The sequence below is a fragment of the Oncorhynchus nerka genome, linkage group LG4 (genome assembly GCF_034236695.1).
Source record: "Oncorhynchus nerka isolate Pitt River linkage group LG4, Oner_Uvic_2.0, whole genome shotgun sequence".
Classification (NCBI taxonomy): Eukaryota; Metazoa; Chordata; class Actinopteri; order Salmoniformes; family Salmonidae; genus Oncorhynchus; species Oncorhynchus nerka.
In genome coordinates, this window is record NC_088399.1 from 27,580,415 (window position 1) to 27,600,629 (window position 20,215).

General features: G+C 43.6%; 2 protein-coding genes and 1 long non-coding RNA gene across 8 annotated transcripts in view; all 3 read right to left on the reverse strand.

Moving 5' to 3' along the window:
* Positions 1-6,125: 6,125 nt before the first annotated feature.
* Positions 6,126-6,668, reverse strand: LOC135571505 (uncharacterized). The gene has a single exon (XM_065018096.1). It carries the CDS (start codon positions 6,666-6,668, stop codon positions 6,126-6,128), a length of 543 nt encoding a protein of 180 aa, XP_064874168.1.
* A 1,244-nt stretch (positions 6,669-7,912) lies between these two features.
* Positions 7,913-10,648, reverse strand: LOC135571386 (uncharacterized). The gene is made up of 2 exons (XR_010463758.1): positions 10,429-10,648; positions 7,913-10,027 (listed from the first exon to the last, which is right to left on the reverse strand). It is a non-coding gene; the product is annotated as an uncharacterized LOC135571386 (long non-coding RNA).
* A 6,401-nt stretch (positions 10,649-17,049) lies between these two features.
* The window catches only part of LOC115121214 (phosphatidylserine decarboxylase proenzyme, mitochondrial-like), a 41,591-nt gene continuing 38,425 nt past the window's right edge, over positions 17,050-20,215 (reverse strand). For all 6 annotated transcript variants that reach the window (XM_029650289.2, XM_029650301.2, XM_029650281.2 and 3 more), the window contains 2 exons: positions 19,780-19,940; positions 17,050-18,263 (listed from right to left, as the gene is read on the reverse strand). In XM_029650289.2, the coding sequence (XP_029506149.1) occupies positions 17,988-18,263; positions 19,780-19,940 (437 nt within the window). In that variant the 3' untranslated portion in view covers positions 17,050-17,987. The remainder of the gene's footprint in view (positions 18,264-19,779; positions 19,941-20,215) is intronic.

Here is a 20,215-nt window from a genome sequence, read left to right on the forward strand (position 1 = left end):
TGATTAACAAATGAGACAGTGGAACATTTTACCCTTTGCATATTTACTGACCCAATGTTAGTATGTGTTTCAGTATAGGGTCTATTTGGCACACAACACAAGAACAGGTCTGTTTCATATATGATCATGTTTTACATGAACAAAAATAGTCTGCTGTCCCAAGTAGGGGATCATCACTCACCTTTTGTCCTTTTGTGTGCTCATGTTTATTTATTTATTTATTTAACCTTTATTTTCAAGGTCCCATTGAGACAAGTCTCTTTTGCAAGGGAGCCCTGTATCTTACCATTAAACAACAAATTACACACAGAAAATGAAAATATAAAGACCGTACAGAAACATAAAATAAAACACAATCACATTCCTCAACAGAGGCCCTCAATCAACACTCTGAACTGCCCGAAAAGGCACCAATGCATCCATTTGTAGGGAACTCTGAAGATACATCTTCCATACATGGAGTGCAAAGAAACTTAAAGCTGTTTATCCTAAGCCTGTAACAGTAAAAGACGGAATTTCCAGAGTTAGCCATCCCTGTTATTGGGTATGATAAATCGTACTTCTATGGGTATAAGTAAAGTTTTTGCAAAAGGGCTTTATAAATTAATAAAATGCAGTGTTTTGACCTATGTCAGGTCTAAGAGGGCCATCCTACATTCTGATAGAGCAAGCAGTGATGAGTGGAAAACCTGTCCCGAGATAAAATAAAGTGCAATATGGTGAACCGCATCTAAGGGCTTAATGAAGTGGCTGCTGCATTCAAGTAGATCAGTGGTTCCCAAACGTTTTATAGTCCCGTACCCCTTCAAACATTCAACCTCCAGCTGCGTACCCCCTCTAGCACCGGGGTCAGCTCACTCTCAAATGTGGTGTTTTGCCATCATTGTAAGCCTGCCACACACACACTATACAATACATTTATTAAACATAAGAATGAGTGTTATAATAATAATCAATCATTTTGCTCTTCATTTAACCATCTTGCATATAAAACCACAACTCTGCAATGTTGGTTTGTATTGGAGAGAGTCTCCGTCTTAAATCCTTTTCCACACACAGTCTGTGCCTTTATTTAGTTTTCATGCTAGTGAGGGCCGAGAATCCACTCTCACATAGGTATGTGGTTGAAAGGGCATCAGAGTCTTAAATGAACAGCTCGATTTGCCAAGACAGGATACTCTTGAGTGAAAGCCCACTCCACTATGTCTCCCTGTCATGGCTTTTGCGCCATCTGTACAGATACCAACATGAGTTTGGCTACATACGGACCAGACCGTTAGTGGAATTCCTGCGAGAGATTAATGGTTAACGTGATTGGATGTTAATTATTTGACTAGGCTACCTGTATTTGACATTGTGTTGTTATTTCGCTGAACACGAGATGGTTTCATTTTATTATGGGCAGTGAAACGAGGCTACTCTGGCGAGAAGAAAAAACCTCACCCAAATGTATAGCCCCATTGGAAAATATAAATGTGAAGATAAAAAAATATACACTGCTCAACAAAATAAAGGGAACACTAAAATAACACATCTTAGATCTGAATGAATTAAATATTCTTATTAAATAATTTTTTCTTTACATAGTTGAATGTGCTGACAACAAAATCACACAAAAATTATCAATGGAAATCAAATTTATCAACCCATGGAGGTCTGGATTTGGAGTCACACTCATAATTAAAGTGGAAAACCACACTACAGGCTGATCCAACTTTGATGTAATGTCCTTAAAACAAGTCCAAATGAGGCTCAGTAGTGTGTGTGGCCTCCACGTGCCTGTATGACCTCCCTACAATGCCTGGGCATGCTCCTGATGAGGTGGTGGATGGTCTCCTGAGGGATCTCCTCCCAGACCTGGACTAAAGCATCCGCCAACTCCTGGACAGTCGGTGGTGCAACGTGGCATTGGGGGATGGAGCGAGACATGATGTGCTCAATTGGATTCAGGTCTGGGGAACGGGCGTGCCAGTCCATAGCATCAATGCCTTCCTCTTGCAGGAACTGCTGACACACTCCAGCCACATGAGGTCTAGCATTGTCTTGCATTAGGAGGAATCCAGGGCCAACCGCACCAGCATATGGTCTCACAAGGGGTCTGAGGATCTCATCTCGGTACCTAATGGCAGTCAGGCTTCCTCTGGCGAGCACACGGAGGGCTGTGCGGCCCCCCAAAGAAATGCCACCCCACACCATGACTGACCCACCGCCAAACCGGTCATGCTGGAGGATGTTGCAGGCAGCAGAACGTTCTCCACGGCGTCTCCAGACTCTGTCACATCTGTCACATGTGCTCAGTGTGAACCTGCTTTCATCTGTGAAGAGCACAGGGCGCCAGTGGCGAATTTGCCAATCTTGGTGTTCTCTGGCAAATGCCAAACGTCCTGCACGGTGTTGGGCTGTAAGCACAACCCCCACCTGTGGACGTCGGGCCCTCATACCACCCTCGTGGAGTCTGTTTCTGACCGTTTGAGCAGACACATGCACATTTGTGGCCTGCTGGAGGTCATTTTGCAGGGCTCTGGCAGTGCTCCTCCTGCTCCTCCTTGCACAAAGGCGGAGGTAGCAGTCCTGCTGCTGGGTTGTTGCCCTCCTACGGCCTCCTCCACGTCTCCTGATGTACTGGCCTGTCTCCTGGTAGCGCCTCCATGCTCTGGACACTACGCTGACAGACACAGCAAACCTTCTTGCCACAGCTCACATTGATGTGCCATCCTGGATGAGCTGCACTACCTAAGCCACTTGTGTGGGTTGTAGACTCCGTCTCATGCTACCACTAGAGTGAAAGCACCGCCAGCATTCAAAAGTGACCAAAACGTCAGCCAGGAAGCATAGGAACTGAGATGTGGTCTGTGGTCACCACCTGCAGAACCACTCCTTTATTGGGGGTGTCTTGCTAATTGCCTATAATTTCCACCTGTTGTCTATTCCATTTGCACAACAGCATGTGACATTTATTGTCAATCAGTGTTGCTTCCTAAGTGGACAGTTTGATTTCACAGAAGTGTGATTGACTTGGAGTTACATTGTGTTGTTTAAGTGTTCCCTTTATTTTTTTGAGCAGTGTATATATACCCTATACCCCAGTTTAGTACCCCTGGGGGTACCCCAGTTTGGGAATACCTGATGTAGATGATCTAGCCATAGTCTAGGACAAAAGGTAATGTTGACTGAATGATCTGCATTCTGCTATTTAGTTATGCTATGCTTTTTAAAATATATGCTTTTTAAAAGAGCTTATCGTCTATCCAAATGCCCAGATATTTGTTAGTAGATCAATTTGGGCACCATCCAAGGTCCCTATGTTTAAATCATTAGAATAATTTTTGTGTGCCCAATTTAAAGTAAAACGTTTCTCTAAAACAATGAAAGCAAACTGTAGTTCAGACAGAGCCTGATCAACAGTGGGGACAATGGAATAAACAACATGGGGGGGTACATGTTTTCCCCGCATTCTGAAATTACATTTTTGTCCCCCCCAGTTTTATCATTGCAATGTGATTTTTTTAAAACAGTGTGCTTTAGGACCATGTGGACGCCTCTGAGCGATCGGGTAGGCTGTTTGGAGTGTTTATCCTACTGGATAAAAAATTTAATAAATTATGCCCCTCCCACACACTTCTAAAACCAAAGTTGCGCCCCTGCAGTAAACATGTAAAGCCTGTTTAAGCGATACTTGGAATTTTGGTATCTACACAAGTTTCAATCTGCCTTTTACCAGCTACTGAAATACACTGAAACTGAAATACTGCTCACTCATGAAACTAGCAAGAATTCTGCACTGGAAGTACCTGTGATCAGTTCTTTCGTAATAAAGTTTGTGAGGCTCATTCAGGAATGCTGTTCATCCACTCAGTTGTGCAGTACAGGAGACAGTAAGGTTTGATGTGGCCCGAGAGAAGTTGTCCGCAACCAACCACTGATCTAGGATGAGATGAACCTACCTCCCCAATCATCATTCCATCAGGAAGGTGTCAATATCTGATTCAAGACCAGTGAACAACTTTTACATATCCCCCTTGATGACATTGGCCAAATTTCAAATGAGACCCCATTTTCCATATTGTGCGCTGCTTGACCAGCAGTCCCCTGAGTAGCCCTTCATTAAGTAGTGCACTTTATGGGGATTAGGGTGTGATTTCAGATGCAGAGAGAGATTGAACTAGGCAACTCTCATCACTGATGATTATGGTGACCTATGTTGTTTTGTATTCAAATGTCAAACCTGACCTCATCTTGATTCCGACTCCTGCCACATAATTTGACAATACAATCAAGGCCCTGCCTACTGGCTTTGACATCACAGAAATGCATAACATATTCTAGAGGTTGTAGTTACACTGATGGACTTATCTTCCATACTTCTCCACTAAATGTTGGTAAATGTTATCTTTCTGGGTTGTATGTGCACAAGCAAAACCAACTATGTTGTGTTGTATTGTACTTAGATTTCTGTGAAATGTAGAGATCTTTAGTGTATGAGGTTTTGCATGTCACGAGAAGTACATTGCATGATATTTTTGTGATTATTTTTAGCTATGACCTAACTCTATTTACACTGTCAACTATCCATAGGAAGTAAAACAAATACACTTACCGTCTCATGTTTCTTCTCAGTATCACACACACACACACACACACACACACACACACACACACACACACAAAATAACCTTTCTACTGTTGACCGAGGGGTGGGGACCTACAGATGTAGGATCTTAATTTGAGCCAGTTAGCTACAGCAGGAAAATAATTGTTTGGATTATAATTAATGGACATTTTTCAAAAGGGAAAATTCAAAGTGTAAATTACAAACTTCAGAAGCCTTTTTAAACTTCAAATACACTTCAACTTTTAAAAAATTATCCTGCAACAGGGTGATTAAATTAAGATCCTATGGGCAGAGAGCACCTGAGGCTGGGAGTGCCAGTTATTCCAGTCAGTACCTTGTAAGGCCTGCCCTCCTGTCACACCAGTTCCCTTCCAGCAGTGTCATAGAACACTTACATATGCCTGAAGAATCACAACCTCTAATGGAATGTGTGAGCTGGAACAGGTGCATGAATTGTTCTATGACACCAGTGACACTGAGCAATACACTCAGAACTGTTATTGGTACTCTGACAGCTCATTCTTATTGAGGACCAATGAGGACAGAAATCTGTAAAGTGACTTGAATACATTCCTTTAAACCCGCAGACACAGTAGTATGATGGTATATTGTTAACAAGTGATATATTTACTCAGCCTGGTCTCATAGACTAGACATAACATAGTAAATGTAAATTCGGCACACTCAAATTATTATGATATGTTACATTTGGTGTAGGGTGGTTGGTAGGGGTTGATGGGCATATAACGCAAATCTTGGTTGTTACTCAGGGTGGATGGGTGGGCCTATAACTCGAACGGGGTGGATGGGTGGGTGTATAACTCGAACGGGGTGGATGGGTGGGCGTATAACTCGAACGGGGTTGATGGGTGGGTGTATAACTCGAACGGGGTGGATGGGTGGGCGTATAACTCGAACGGGGTGGGTGGATGGGTGGGTGTATAACTCAAACAGGGTGGATGGGTGGGCCTATAACTCGAACGGGGTGGATGGGTGGGTGTATAACTCGAACGGGGTGGATGGGTGGGCGTATAACTCGAACGGGGTGGGTGGATGGGTGGGTGTATAACTCGAACAGGGTGGATGGGTGGGCCTATAACTCGAACGGGGTGGATGGGTGGGTGTATAACTCGAACAGGGTTGATGGGTGGGCGTATAACTCGAACGGGGTTGATGGGTGGGCCTATAACTCGAACGGGGTGGATGGGTGGGTGTATAACTCGAACAGGGTTGATGGGTGGGCGTATAACTCGAACGGGGTTGATGGGTGGGCCTATAACTCGAACGGGGTGGATGGGTGGGTGTATAACTCGAACGGGGTGGATGGGTGGGTGTATAACTCGAACAGGGTTGATGGGTGGGCGTATAACTCGAACGGGGTTGATGGGTGGGCCTATAACTCGAACGGGGTTGATGGGTGGGCGTATAACTCGAACGGGGTGGATGGGTGGGTGTATAACTCGAACGGGGTTGATGGGTGGGCCTATAACTCGAACGGGGTTGATGGGTGGGCCTATAACTCGAACGGGGTTGATGGGTGGGCGTATAACTCGAACGGGGTGGATGGGTGGGCGTATAACTCGAACGGGGTTGATGGGTGGGCGTATAACTCGAACGGGGTTGATGGGTGGCGTATAACTCGAACGGGGTTGATGGGTGGGCGTATAACTCGAACGGGGTTGATGGGTGGGCGTATAACTCGAACGGGGTTGATGGGTGGGCGTATAACTCGAACGGGGTGGATGGGTGGGTGTATAACTCGAACGGGGTTGATGGGTGGGTGTATAACTCGAACGGGGTTGATGGGTGGGTGTATAACTCGAACGGGGTGGATGGGTGGGCGTATAACTCGAACGGGGTGGATGGGTGGGCGTATAACTCGAACGGGGTTGATGGGTGGGCGTATAACTCGAACGGGGTTGATGGGTGGGCGTATAACTCGAACGGGGTTGATGGGTGGGCGTATAACTCGAACGGGGTTGATGGGTGGGCGTATAACGCGAACGTCTAGCAACCCAAAGGTGAGTTTGAATCTCATCACAGACAACTTTAGCATTTTAGCTAATTAGCAACTTTTCAACTACTTACTACTTTTTAGCTACTTTGCAACTACTTAGCATGTTAGCTAACTCTTCCCCTAATCTTAACCTTAACACTTTCAGCTAACCCTTCCCCTAACCTTAACCCTTTAAAAGAACCTTAGCCAGCTAGCTAACGTTGGTCACCTAGCTAGAACTCATAAAATATAATAGGTTTTGCAAATTCCTAACATATAATATGAATTATAATCCGTAACACATCATCACCAATAATGTGAATAATTGACTGTAGAAGTGCCTGATTAAATTTGACCCCGTGATGAAGTTCTTATTCATGACTTGAATCTGAAACTCCATCTGAAATCAATAGTTTCACCCAATTTTGACTAGGTCACAAATTTTTATCAGTCAGGAAAACAAGACACCATGTTTGGTTCCTGACTCAAATATTCCCCAGAGCTTAGTCTCATGTCCTTGTCTTTCTTCCTTTCAAACCGGTCTGATAAGGTGGCTGGTGAGAGCAAGAGGAGCTTAAGGCTGGAATTGAGTGTTTACCCACTGTCTTTATGCATGTCTACCTGCACAATGATTATTTGGAAAACATTAAGCATTTACCTGTGAAGGGAGTCTTGTATCTTGCAGTAGTGCCACATTTTTACAGTAACCAATATTTTATTTGACTGGGAAAACGAGCTACTGAATAAATACCACAATACAGGTTTGATTGAATTGAACACTAGCTGATTTCTAGGAAGTGTAGCACTACTCCCACTCTGAGAAATACAGCAGGTTCAACCTACACCAGTTCTGTCGTCACTGTTGTGTGGCTGTTACACCACAAACTAGTCATGGGTAGAAAGAAGATTGCAGGAGTAACCCCATAAGACATTGCAGTACACACCATCATGAAAAAGGCCCATACTGTATTTGGACTGAACAATAATTACCTAAGAGTTTTTCCTCACCTAAGAGGTAACCTGGCCAGGAAAATCTTTGGGGCCTGCAGTTTTTCTTGCTTAAGTCACATTATCTTGTAAAACTCTAACAATAATAGTTATTCAATGTAGTTAACACAGTTAATAACACAGCCACACAACTCAATCAATTCACTATAATTCATCCATTCTTCTTTCTTATTGCACTTTGTTATTACAACAGTATATCATTCGTAGGTCTTTGTTATTATTCCTTGCTGTTTGACAGTGGCCTTTAAAGTGTTGCTCCAGAGGTTTTGAAGAATTTCAGCCAGTAGTTCTAAAAGTAGTGCTCACGAGCCAAAACGGGTCCCCAATTTTATTTTACACAATTTTGTACTATGTCATTAATTTTGTGTGATATGTTACGAATTGCAAAAAAAATAAGAATACAAGAAAATTATGTTCTGATTCGTACAATATGTTATGAATTTGACTGGATCTTTAACTTTGGGTCCTAGTCACCTGAGTAGTTGTAGTCCACTGCTGACTGGAGAGAAAGTAGCAATTCATACTCATGCATGTGTTGCCATGTAATTCTGTTGGGGGCTTAGGGTCTAGTGGTTGGAGCGTTGGACTAGTAACCAAAAGGTTGCAAGATCAAATCCCCGAGCTGACATGGTAAAAATATGTCGTTCTGCCCCTGAACAAGGCAGTTAACTCACTGTTCCTAGGCCGTCATTGAAAATAAGAATTTGTTCTTAACTGACTTGCCTAGTTAAAAAAAGGTAAAAAAAACAAAGAGAGGCTTTCACACATGGAACCAGTTCATGATGAGGTGACCCTGATATGCTGTAGTAGCTTGCTAAAAATGAAAGATAATTTCTATAAGCTAACGATGCAGAGTAGAATTTTAGTAATGGTTTCACAAGGCTAAACTATGGATGGTTTTGTCTCAAACAAATAAGACAGCATGTGTGTGATCACATTACATTTAAATTCTCATCCAGTCAGATGAATTGATTCCTCTTGTTTCAACTATTTTTGTCCAGGAGGGACAGTAAGGTGCTGTCTACCACATACACAGAGAAGAATGACTGGGGTTGGGCTGCAGGACCTGTGGCCTGGTTTCCTGGGACCTAGTTGCACAAAGGCAGCATTGTAAACCCTCAGCAGCAGAGGGACCAGCCCAGCAGATGGATAAGCAGGATGGAGTGGTGTGTTATGGTGTGGAATGGGTTGGGGTGGGGAAACTGGACTGATCAGTAAGGCCCATGAAAACTGAACCAGCTTCTAAGCTAGCTGCCCCTCTAGTTTCACCTCACTGGTTTGGCCAAGTCTGTCAGTGCCAAGCCAAAGGCCTGAATGTCATCTTTTGTGACGGGTCAGTTTAAGAGAAGATGTAAAGTGCTATTCACATTCTAATTCCTTGACATCGGTCTACTGTAGCACTTGTCATACTCTCTAACACTCCCTGAAAACTGGCTAAGTGAAGTCCGTTTCACATCATTCAAACACTGACAGACAAAAACAAAATCAGGCACAAAGGCATTAGGGTATAAATAAAGCAAAAAATATTTCCATAGCTAAATATAGGGCAGTCGTGTTCGACAAGAAGAAAAAAAGTAAGCGTACAAAGTCATAAGTGAAAAGATTATGTGAAAGACCTCTGTTTCAAAGGTAGATTCTGCCATGCTGGCTGTGAGGGCATTTTGCAAGAAGAATCCATTTTGGAATTGCATACAATTTAAATGATACCACTGATGAATCCTTAAAAAACTATACATGTTTAGCCAGTAACGGCTTTTGGCTTTTAAACCAGCTGGTAACACTAGATTGGACAGTGTCTTCAGACAGTGTCCCTTGATTGTCTTAGTTCATATACCCAGAATCCTATGTGGCCGGGGAGTTGTAGGACTATTTCCTGATCTGGGCCTATGTTGCCGGTTTACTTCCGTCGGCAGCGAAAGCAGCAGGTACGACAGCGTCCAAACTCCTCTTCCGTGTCCTCCTTCACTGTGTAGGAGGTCTGGCCGTCATAACAAGGGGTGTTTGAGGCGCCACCATCTCCATTGTTGGTACCTTCTGAGGGGAATGGCGACTGCCCCCCGGGTTTAAAGGCACCGTAGGGGTTAAGGGAGTAATTGCGGTTGCTGTAGGTACTGTCCAGAGCGATGGGGTTGATGATGATCGTGCTGTCCTCTGCAGAATGTAGCTTGGCCCGAGGGATGGTCACGTCTCCATAAGGGTTTTCCAGAGACGAATTCATTATGACTGACTGATTATGGAAGGCTGAGAATACAAAACACAGGCAGATAGAGTCTGTGGCTGTCAATCTCTTGACAGGCTTTTGGTTTGATGTGTTGGATCTCAGACAGGGTATTGAGGCTCAGATCTGAAGCTTTGCTGTCAACGTTTGTTCTAGTTTCCTCTGGTGACTTGAACTGGCTCCAAGAATACTCCTGTAAAAGACAGATTTAATCATTTTAATACAACTGTATAGTTATAAAGAGAATCCTGAAACTACAAAAGCTCTGGTTCTGTTCTGCTTGACCTTCACGAAATTCGTAGAAAAAAGTATTATCACAATGCAGTGAAATGACACTTGGATGTATCTCTTTTTCATTTTCATCTCGACTGCTTCATTATTTTCCTGCGTATTCCTAATCGTTCTCAATTCACGGTTTATCGATAAACTCCTCATATTGCTAAAATTCAATCCCATTCTCTTTCCAAATAAAATTAATGATCATATGTCATGTTGACACCTTTATATGGATGACTACATCTTTAAAAAACACATCCTAACACCAACAGTAAAGGCAAAACTTCACCAATAAAAGCACTGATTGTTTATGCTTACCCTTTTAACTTGTGGAATTCCTCAGCAGTCAAGTGTTATATGATATCCCATGTAAAGTCCCCTGGTCTTCTGACGTTTCATATAATCCAGTGAGCACTTGAAGGTTGAATGGTTGTCTCTTGCAGATCTTTATTAGTGTACTCCCACTGTGTCTTCATTGGAAAAGGGAGCCACACCTGTAGCGATGTGTGTCAGAGTGAGGACTGAGGTGGTTGGTGGTGGCCACACACACACAGGTGCAACCTTGACTCAAGGATAGACGCAACATAGTAAACGTAAATCGGTCTCCCTCCATTTAGTATGATACTGTATGTTACTTTTCGTATGGTATGTATCAGTTTGTGGATGTCTATCATCCATTTCATATGATATGTTACGAATTCCACTTTGTTGTGGTTAAGGGTACGGGTTAAGGTTAAGGTTAGCTAACATGCTAAATAGTTGCAAAGTAGCTAAAAGTAGTTGCAAAGTTGCTAATTAGCTAACATGCTAAAGTTGTCCTTGATGTGATTCAAACACACAACAATTGGGTTGCTAGACGTTTGCGTTATACGCCCACCCATCCTCCCTTTACCAACCTTCCTTTCCCCCCCTTTTTTAAAACTTTAGTAACATGCTGTCTTATGCAACCATACCAAACGTAACATATCATACTAATTTGAGTGTCAAAGATTTATGTTTGCTAAGTTACATTTAGACTTTGAGGCCAGGCTGTCAAGTGAGGAGGAGTGTTGTTGGTGTACCTGGGAGTCACCTGATGCAATCCCTACGTGAGCAGAGCAGCTACCTGAAACCCAAAGAGGGCGTGGTGATGACTGGCTGCCTCAGCCCTGGTTTATCCACAAAGCGTCACGGAGTATGAGTGCTGACCTAGGATGTCCATATAAGCTTATTCATTAGGATCTAAAAGTCAAAACTGATGCTAAATCAGCACATCTACTCTGAGACGCTTTGTGGAAACGGCCCTAGTCTCTCTTTCTCCCCATGCCACTCCTCTCTCTTTTTCTCTCACAATATCTCAATCTGTCTGTCGCCTGCTGCTAACACCACCCATTGCAAATATTCACGTAAAAGCCCTAATATAATGTAACTGGTAAATGACAGTGTAAACACTCAAAGCTATAATCACACAGGTTGGTCATGATAAGGACAGCAACAAAAACCCTATGACAAAGATTTGTGTTTGTATATTTTTAGTCTGCGTTTGTTGTATTTAAGAGTTTTTTAGCTGCAGGGAGTGGTTTATACTAAATAAAAATAGAGAGCATTCTATGTTTAAATCAGGATATTTCAGTCAATCTGAACAGGACTGCCGACATAGCTGCCTAAATGGGTGTTTAGGCTTAGTTCCAGTGTTAAACATTAACCTGGTCCATATGAAACACATTCCTGCAGCCATTTCCTCGGCTTTGATCCAGAACCTTTACATTTGCACGTGTCTGCACTCAGCAAAAATTCCTCATACCAATGTTTGTTAAATGGATCAAAGTGAACAAGAGTTTGCTTACAGACAAACACACCCCACACATATGCAGGCAGGCATTCACACACACGTAAACCGCAATGATTTATATATACACACTCGATGACTAATAGGAGGCACAGTGCCTCCATCTTGGCACTCCCCCAACATTGTACAAAATATTTTGGAAGCTTTAGAAATGCATGTATTAATTTCTACATTTGTATTCGCCTTTAAGTACATGTTTTACAGATTAAATGTTACTGTCCCCACTACAACAAAAATACGCTCAAAGTCATGCTTTTGTAAGATAATTCTATGGCCTTTTGTTTTCCTCGTCAACCCTTTTCACTTTAGTTAATAAGACGTGGTACCTTTTTTGTGCATTTGTTCTTAGCCTGCATATATTTGAGTCGTTTTTCACTTTCAGAATTGGCCTCACAACCATGTAGACATACATTGCACTTTTCCCCCATAGGTCGGTGCAGTACCCTCATTTCATCAGTGAGAGAAAGTAGCACAAGGAGCGAGAGCTTAGTTTAAATTGCTTCACCAGTGTCATATTTCTTCATCCTTACTATCAACATTTCAATGAAACATGGTGAAGCCCCAAAATTGCCCTCGCTAGAAGCATGTGTTTCAGACATAAGGAAGTGGATGGCTGCAAACTTTCTACTATTAAACTCGGACAAAACAGAGATGCTTGTTCTAGGTCCCAAGAAACAAAGAGATCTTCTGTTGAATCTGACAATTAATCTTAATGGTTGTACAGTCGTCTCAAATAAAACTGTGAAGGACCTCGGCGTTACTCTGGACCCTGATCTCTCTTTTGAAGAACATATCAAGACCATTTCGAGGACAGCTTTTTTCCATCTACGTAACATTGCAAAAATCAGAAACTTTCTGTCCAAAAATGATGCAGAAAAATTAATCCATGCTTTTGTCACTTCTAGGTTAGACTACTGCAATGCTCTATTTTCCGGCTACCCGGATAAAGCACTAAATAAACTTCAGTTAGTGCTGAATACGGCTGCTAGAATCCTGACTAGAACCAAAAAATTTGATCATATTACTCCAGTGCTAGCCTCTCTACACTGGCTTCCTGTCAAAGCAAGGGCTGATTTCAAGGTTTTACTGCTAACCTACAAAGCATTACATGGGCTTGCTCCTACCTATCTCTCTGATTTGGTCCTGCCGTACATACCTACACGTACGCTACGGTCACAAGACGCAGGCCTCCTAATTGTCCCTAGAATTTCAAAGCAAACAGCTGGAGGCAGGGCTTTCTCCTATAGAGCTCCATTTTTATGGAACGGTCTGCCTACCCATGTCAGAGACGCAAACTCGGTCTCAACCTTTAAGTCTTTACTGAAGACTCATCTCTTCAGTGGGTCATATGATTGAGTGTAGTCTGGCCCAGGAGTGGGAAGGTGAACGGAAAGGCTCTGGAGCAACGAACCGCCCTTGCTGTCTCTGCCTGGCCGATTCCCCTCTTTCCACTGGGATTCTCTGCCTCTACCCTGTTACGGGGCTGAGTCACTGGCTTACTGGGGCTCTCTCATGCCGTCCCTGGGGGGTGCGTCACCTGGGTGGGTTGATTCACTGTTGTGGTCGGCCTGTCTGGGTTGGCGCCCCCTTGGGTTGTGCCGTGGCGGAGATCTTTGTGGGCTATACTCGGCCTTGTCTCAGGATGGTAAGTTGGTGGTTGAAGATATCCCTCTAGTGGTGTGGGGGCTGTGCTTTGGCAAAGTGGGTGGGGTTATATCCTTCCTGTTTGGCCCTGTCCGGGGTGTCCTCGGATGGGGCCACAGTGTCTCCTGACCCCTCCTGTCTCAGCCTCCAGTATTTATGCTGCATTAGTTTATGTGTCGGGGGCTAGGGTCAGTTTGTTATATCTGGAGTACTTCTCCTGTCCTATTCGGTGTCCTGTGTGAATCTAAGTGTGCGTTCTCTAATTCTCTCCTTCTCTCTTTCTTTCTCTCTCTCGGAGGACCTGAGCCCTAGGACCATGCCCCAGGACTACCTGACATGATGACTCCTTGCTGTCCCCAGTCCACCTGGCCATGCTGCTGCTCCAGTTTCAACTGGCCTGGGCCCTAGGACCATGTCCCAGGACTACCTGACATGATGACTCCTTGCTGTCCCCAGTCCACCTGGCCATGCTGCTGCTCCAGTTTCAACTGTTCTGCCTTACTATTATTCAACCATGCTGGTCATTTATGAACATTTGAACATCTTGGCCACGTTCTGTTATAATCTCCACCGGCACAGCCAGAAGAGGACTGGCCACCCCACATATGCTCTCTCTAATTCTCTCTTTCTTTCTCTCTCTCTCGGAGGACCTGAGCCCTAGGACCGTGCCCCAGGACTACCTGACATGATGACTCCTTGCTGTCCCCAGTCCACCTGACTGTGCTGCTGCTCCAGTTTCAACTGTTCTGCCTTATTATTAATCGACCATGCTGGTCATTTATGAACATTTGAACATCTTGGTCATGTTCTGTTATAATCTCTACCCGGCACAGCCAGAAGAGGACTGGCCACCCCACATAGCCTGGTTCCTCTCTAGGTTTCTTCCTAGGTTTTGGCCTTTCTAGGGAGTTTTTCCTAGCCACCGTGCTTTTACACCTGCATTGTTTGCTGTTTGGGGTTTTAGGCTGGGTTTCTGTACAGCACTTTGAGATATCAGCTGATGTACGAAGGGCTATATAAATAAATTTGATTTGATTTGATTAGGAATGGGGGTAGGGGAATCTGATCCTAGATCTGTGATTTAGGGTAACCTCTACCTTAAGCTAATTTACATAGCAGGGGATTGCTCCCATTACCCAATGTGACATTTGTCCTTGTGTTCCAATCAAATCGCCCCAACATTATCAGCATGGAGTAGCTTAGCTCTGGAGGTCATCTCTAATCCTATAAATATGTGAAGTACATACTTTCTCATCACGCACACATATACAAAAACACATTTTTAAGAATACAGAATTTATTAGACATGTTTTCTTGCTTTTCAAACAATTCAGGTTAAAATCTATGCAGTGTTGAATGATTCAAGTATATTACAATGTACATATAAAAACAAGTGTGCAACAGGCAGTAGCCAGGCCAGACCCTGGTGTTTGGTTTCTGTATGCAACACGATGTAGCCAAGGGGAGTTTGTGTCACCGGCATCGCCCCGGTCTGTCACATCTGTGAGGCTAAAGTTAAAAGGTCCTTTACCCACGGGTCAGAGTCAGGTGAGGTCTCTACCCCCCCATGCAGAGAATTCATCCAGCAGCAGCAACACAAAAAGCACAAATGTCCACATTTGTTCAAAGCAAAACATAAAAAAATACACTGAAAAACTAAAACCCCAAAAATAAATTTTTGGCACTACTATAAAACAAACAGAACTACATTAAAAATGTGCTTTAAACCAGCTCAGCCCTGGGTATCACAATCATTATACATTAAGTGCATGATACATAGTTAGTATTGATATCAGCATAATTTAAGCTTTACAATCTTAAATAAACTTTTGTTAACACTGTCATAGGCAGATAACTTCCAGTAACAACTTATTCCAATTCAACCGAACAGTAGAAGACAAAAGTATCAGTTGCCAGTACCAGTTTGCACATTCTCTCCCATGATCCTACCACCAGTGCTGCACATTGTCATAGGTTTGTTTTTGGAATGACGGTCAGAGGGCTGCACTGTATATTAGCATAAAAAGGTATGGCTCCATTCAGAGGAATACGTCAGGATTTAGTCCATTAATGGAATGGGTTAGATTAACACAACTCATGTTAAACAATGTGACATACCTTTTAGCAGCCATTTAGGAATGAAAGTGCCATGTGAGTTATGCTGCCATGCTAAACTGTAACGCTACAATAGAACTCCATTAGTAGAGATCCACCTGGTTTGAACCCCCTCCATGTAGACACCTGTTAGCAGTGCTTGACTTGGAATGAAAGTAGTGCAGGAGCTGTCTTGTTCCAAGTCTATCCATTATATCATGTTCACCGAAATTCACAACTGGTATGCTACAGAGATTATTTTAAGAGTTCATAGACATTTTCCATTACTTCGGACGTTTAACCAAATGTTCATGACTATTATTATAGCCTACATGAAATAGTAAGCATTATTGACACTGGAAGACTGCTGTGTCTGATCCCATGTAGTCCTTCAATCTCCTGCCAGTGTGCCCTTAATCAAGGCACTTAACCCCCCACAAACTTGTCAACATGTGGTCAACCCTCCATCTGGAGAGCTCTTGGGTGTGCAGGCTTCGCTTTTGCTCCAGGCCTGAAACACTTCCTATCAAGGTTCTGTTGAGCAGCTGATGTTTATGCTACAATGTGGTTAGACCAGGACTTGAAGAAAGGCCTGCACACCTAGTAGCTATCGTGGAGGATGGTTGCCACACTTCATATAAAATATTGCAACACTACAACCAAATATCTTTGTTTTTAATCAAATGATTCCCTCATTAAATGAATCAGAGATCAAATGGATAAGGTAGGCTACTATACATGTTTATATATAAGGCTCAAATATTCATGCTTCAGGGGAGATCTATGCACAGCAAGTTATTTGTCAATTGTTATAATTTTTTTTACGTTACCTGCAGCAGAAATGAGCACAGACACACACTGAAGAGTCATTCCGATAATGGCTGATATGTCCATTTTTAAGTGTGCCTTCATGAATTACATTAGCAAAAATCATGAAATGCCTTTTCATGACCTGATAAACCCTCTTTTGGCAAAAGCCCTTCAAGCGCATTCAGGCTGGCTCATTTTCAATAGGCACAATCTTGAACTGACATCCTACTGGCAAATAAACGTGAACAAAGCGGAATCAGAAAATGAATACCCATTGGCCATTGCTAGTCAACGCAGATCCTGCCTTCATTCCACTGATCAAACTTTGTCTCTGTGTATGAATCTAGACCAGTGACAGGCTACTTTGTTTTATATAGGAGCCGGTACGCAATTCATTAAACATTTGAAGTGTCGGTAAGGCCTCCGGGTAGCTCAGTCCCAAGTCAAGCACTGCCTGTTAGGCATCACTTACAGTAAAACAACAGCGATAATTGGCATCAGGCAGGCAACGCTACTAGCTACCACTAATGGTGATTAATAACGCATAGCTGGGATGGCAGAGATCGTACATCATGGGCTTACAACAACAGGGTTGTATTTATTAGGGCAGACTGAGGCAAAACATTTTACAACGGAAAGTCAAGGTGTTCAGCCTGTTTTCTTCTGGCAGGTGCCTAATGAATAAGACCCAGACTTGTCTGACTGGGAGGAGTGGTGTCAGTCTGTACCTCCATGACAGGGAGGGAAGAGTCCACATAATCACCCCCAACACAAGCACCTTCTCTGGGGATGGCAGAAGAGGGAGAGACCAAAGGAGAACAGGAAGGCATTCAGTATCAGGAAATTAGAGAAGGAAGAGGGTAGACGTGTGGCCTCTGGTACATTCCTTCTTCGTGGTATGTGTACTGTAGGTGTGTGTATACTGTACATTGTATAGGGAAGCCTGTCCACATGATAGAGGCTGTGTGTGACAGGGGTTATCTGTATGTGTGGAGATGTGTCTTGCTAGCCTGGTCCCAGATCTGTTTGTGATGTATTGCCAAAGGCCATATGAGCTGGGCTACACAGCACTAGCCAGATCTGTAATCAGGCTGGTGTCTTGCTGCTTGTGTCTGAAATCTCAGGAGGAACTCCTAGTTGAAGAGGATACCCCTGACAAAAGGCAATATGGGTACAATTTAGTAACATTTTTTTAAATTTTTTTTTTTAAAGCTATGTCGTTATTCTTATGGAAAGTAAATGTAACTAATTGCTATAAACTATCTTGCTTTTGCTGGTCAGGTATGTACACTAGTTGTAATCAACTGTCCAACTGACAAAATAAGTAAATTATTAATAGAAACTCTAGTCGATGAAAACGGGGAGACCCCCTTGGTAGTAATGCAACAGTGGTGACTGAGTTTTTTTCTGTAAGTCCATCAGTGTGTGAATGAGTGTGTGTCTAAGTCAGCCTGTGCACCTCTGCTCAAATCTGTACACACATGTTAGTGTCCCCATCAGTTTATTTGAGTCCGTTTTCCCCCAGAGAGTGTCTCTCTGGTTGTCCATCTCGGCTCACAGTCCCCAGGGGTTCTCCGTAGCGGATCTTCTGGTCGGCCTTCAGGTTGAAGCTGAAGTCGTGCGGAGCCTCGAAGAGAAGGACTATAGTGGAGCCCAGGTTGAACTCTCCCAGGTGTTCCCCTTTCCTCATGCTCACTCCCTCCTGGTTGTTGTTGGACAAGTAGCTGAAGTCGTTGTACGAGCCTTTGCTGTAGCGTGGGCTGTTAGTGCGCAGCTCCTAGATACAGACAGAGAGAGAGAGACAGAGAAAGGATACAGTTTAGTAAATACATAATAATGATCCAATGCATACAATGTCAAGTGTTTTGAGCATCTGGTGGAAAGGATTTGATCTAAAGAGACTTAGTCACGCATATATTAAGTACACGTGACACATGGGGGAATCAAACCCATAGCCCTGATGTTAAATGCACCCTGCTCCAACCAACCCTTAACACTGAAAGGATATCTCATAACTGCCCCATTTATCCAGTGCCCATCATGTGATGTGTAAAAATTTGAGGAGAATAGTTCAATTGGACTAAGCCCCATTAGACGATGAGCAGCATGATAGCTGCTGAAAGAAGTCATATCCTCCTGTTATGATGTTGACGGTCTGGTTGGGAACAGCTTGTGCCACTGGCCCCCCTCACTTTATATTTCTCGTCTCCCTCCCCCTCCTAGTTGTCTTCCTTCCCATTCCACCTCCCCCCTCTCCTCAGCCTTCCTTCGCTTCCCCCTTCCTGATCAGGCTCTTCTTAATGACAGCCAAACCCAGAGCAGGTGATGGTGATGGCTTACAGTTAACCGCCTCACCTACATATTAAAGCGACCACGTCATCCTAAGCCTCAGGTCTAATCAATGGAAGTATATGGCTCCTATGGGAAATCAGTCAGTTTAAACACAGAGTGGAGAGATTAAATAGGCCTATCCGGTGTGTGTGTTGGCAGCTTAGGGAAATGGCCTGACGTACAGGTAAGTGGGACAGGAAGCAGAGGGAGCTGAAGGGAGTGAAAGCTCATACTGCGAGAAGAAGTGTAATAGGGGTCAGAGTGACAATGGGTCAGAACCTCTCTTAAGTCAGCATTATTTCTACTGTATGTACTGTTATGTCCTAATACTTCATATTTGAGTAAATACTATGGCACGGTACCAGAATAGGCTCAGACCAGGCCCCCAGTGTCTGGTCTGGACCAGCTCTGCTGGTCGGCTACTGTGTAACTACCTAGTGGTGTCAAAAGTCCTGGTCTGCCCTAGAAAGCCTATGTAAATTACGATCGTCAGAACAGCCAAACTATTCTTTATTTTTACGTCTGTTTTGGGCTCTAAAATGTGTTTATTATGATCAAGTTCGATCCCAAACGTGAATTATTTTAAAGTTCGCTACAAATTGAGATATTAGTTAAATAGTGATCCATTCTGACTAGTACATTTGTCGTCACACAGGACCACGTGCTGACACAGACCAATCACGGGCTGGCAGGTTACGAGGAGGCTCTCGCCCTCATGCACGCTTTGCGCGTCTCTTGGGCAGGATGACCATGATCCTTTGCTAGTTATGCCCACTTTCACCATGATCCTTAGCGATATTTTTGTGCCAGTCAGCAATATGGCGGGCTTCAAATACTTCTATGGAAATCTCACGATGCCGCGTGGATGACTTCTAGTCTGCGCTATCACTAGCTACTGGTTTTAATGTCTATGGGTCAGACTAGTAAACATTCACCCTAAGTGGGCTGTAGCGCTAACTAACCTTGTCAAAGTAGATACGTATGGAGCCCACGTTGGTGGCCCCTACAGCGGTGAGAGAGAAGAAGCCGTGCGTCCACTCTCCGCTCAACACCACCCTCTCGTTATGGCAGAACAGTTCTTTGATCCAGCGGGCCACGCCAGGGTTCACTGACATCAGAGAGCCTGGGAGGGACACAGACAGGGAGCAGGAGGTAAATACACAGCTATACAGACATGACACAAAACATGAGGTATAATACAAACACTGCAAGCAGCACCATATTTAAACACCAAATAGGATTTTTAGGACTGTGCCATTTTAGATCAGATAGGAGTGAGGGTGCAAGGTGCAGCATGGCAAGTCTGAGTATGTAGAATGATTATGGTGTGTGTCCTGGACATCCTGAGATTGTCCTAGCATCATCCTACCATAGCAGAGTAATTCTGGTGTTTATATA

Coding starts and splice junctions, on each gene's coding strand:
- LOC135571505 (XM_065018096.1), bottom strand. CDS start 6,668: ATGCTAAAGTTGTCTGTGATGAGATTCAAACTCACCTTTGGGTTGCTA.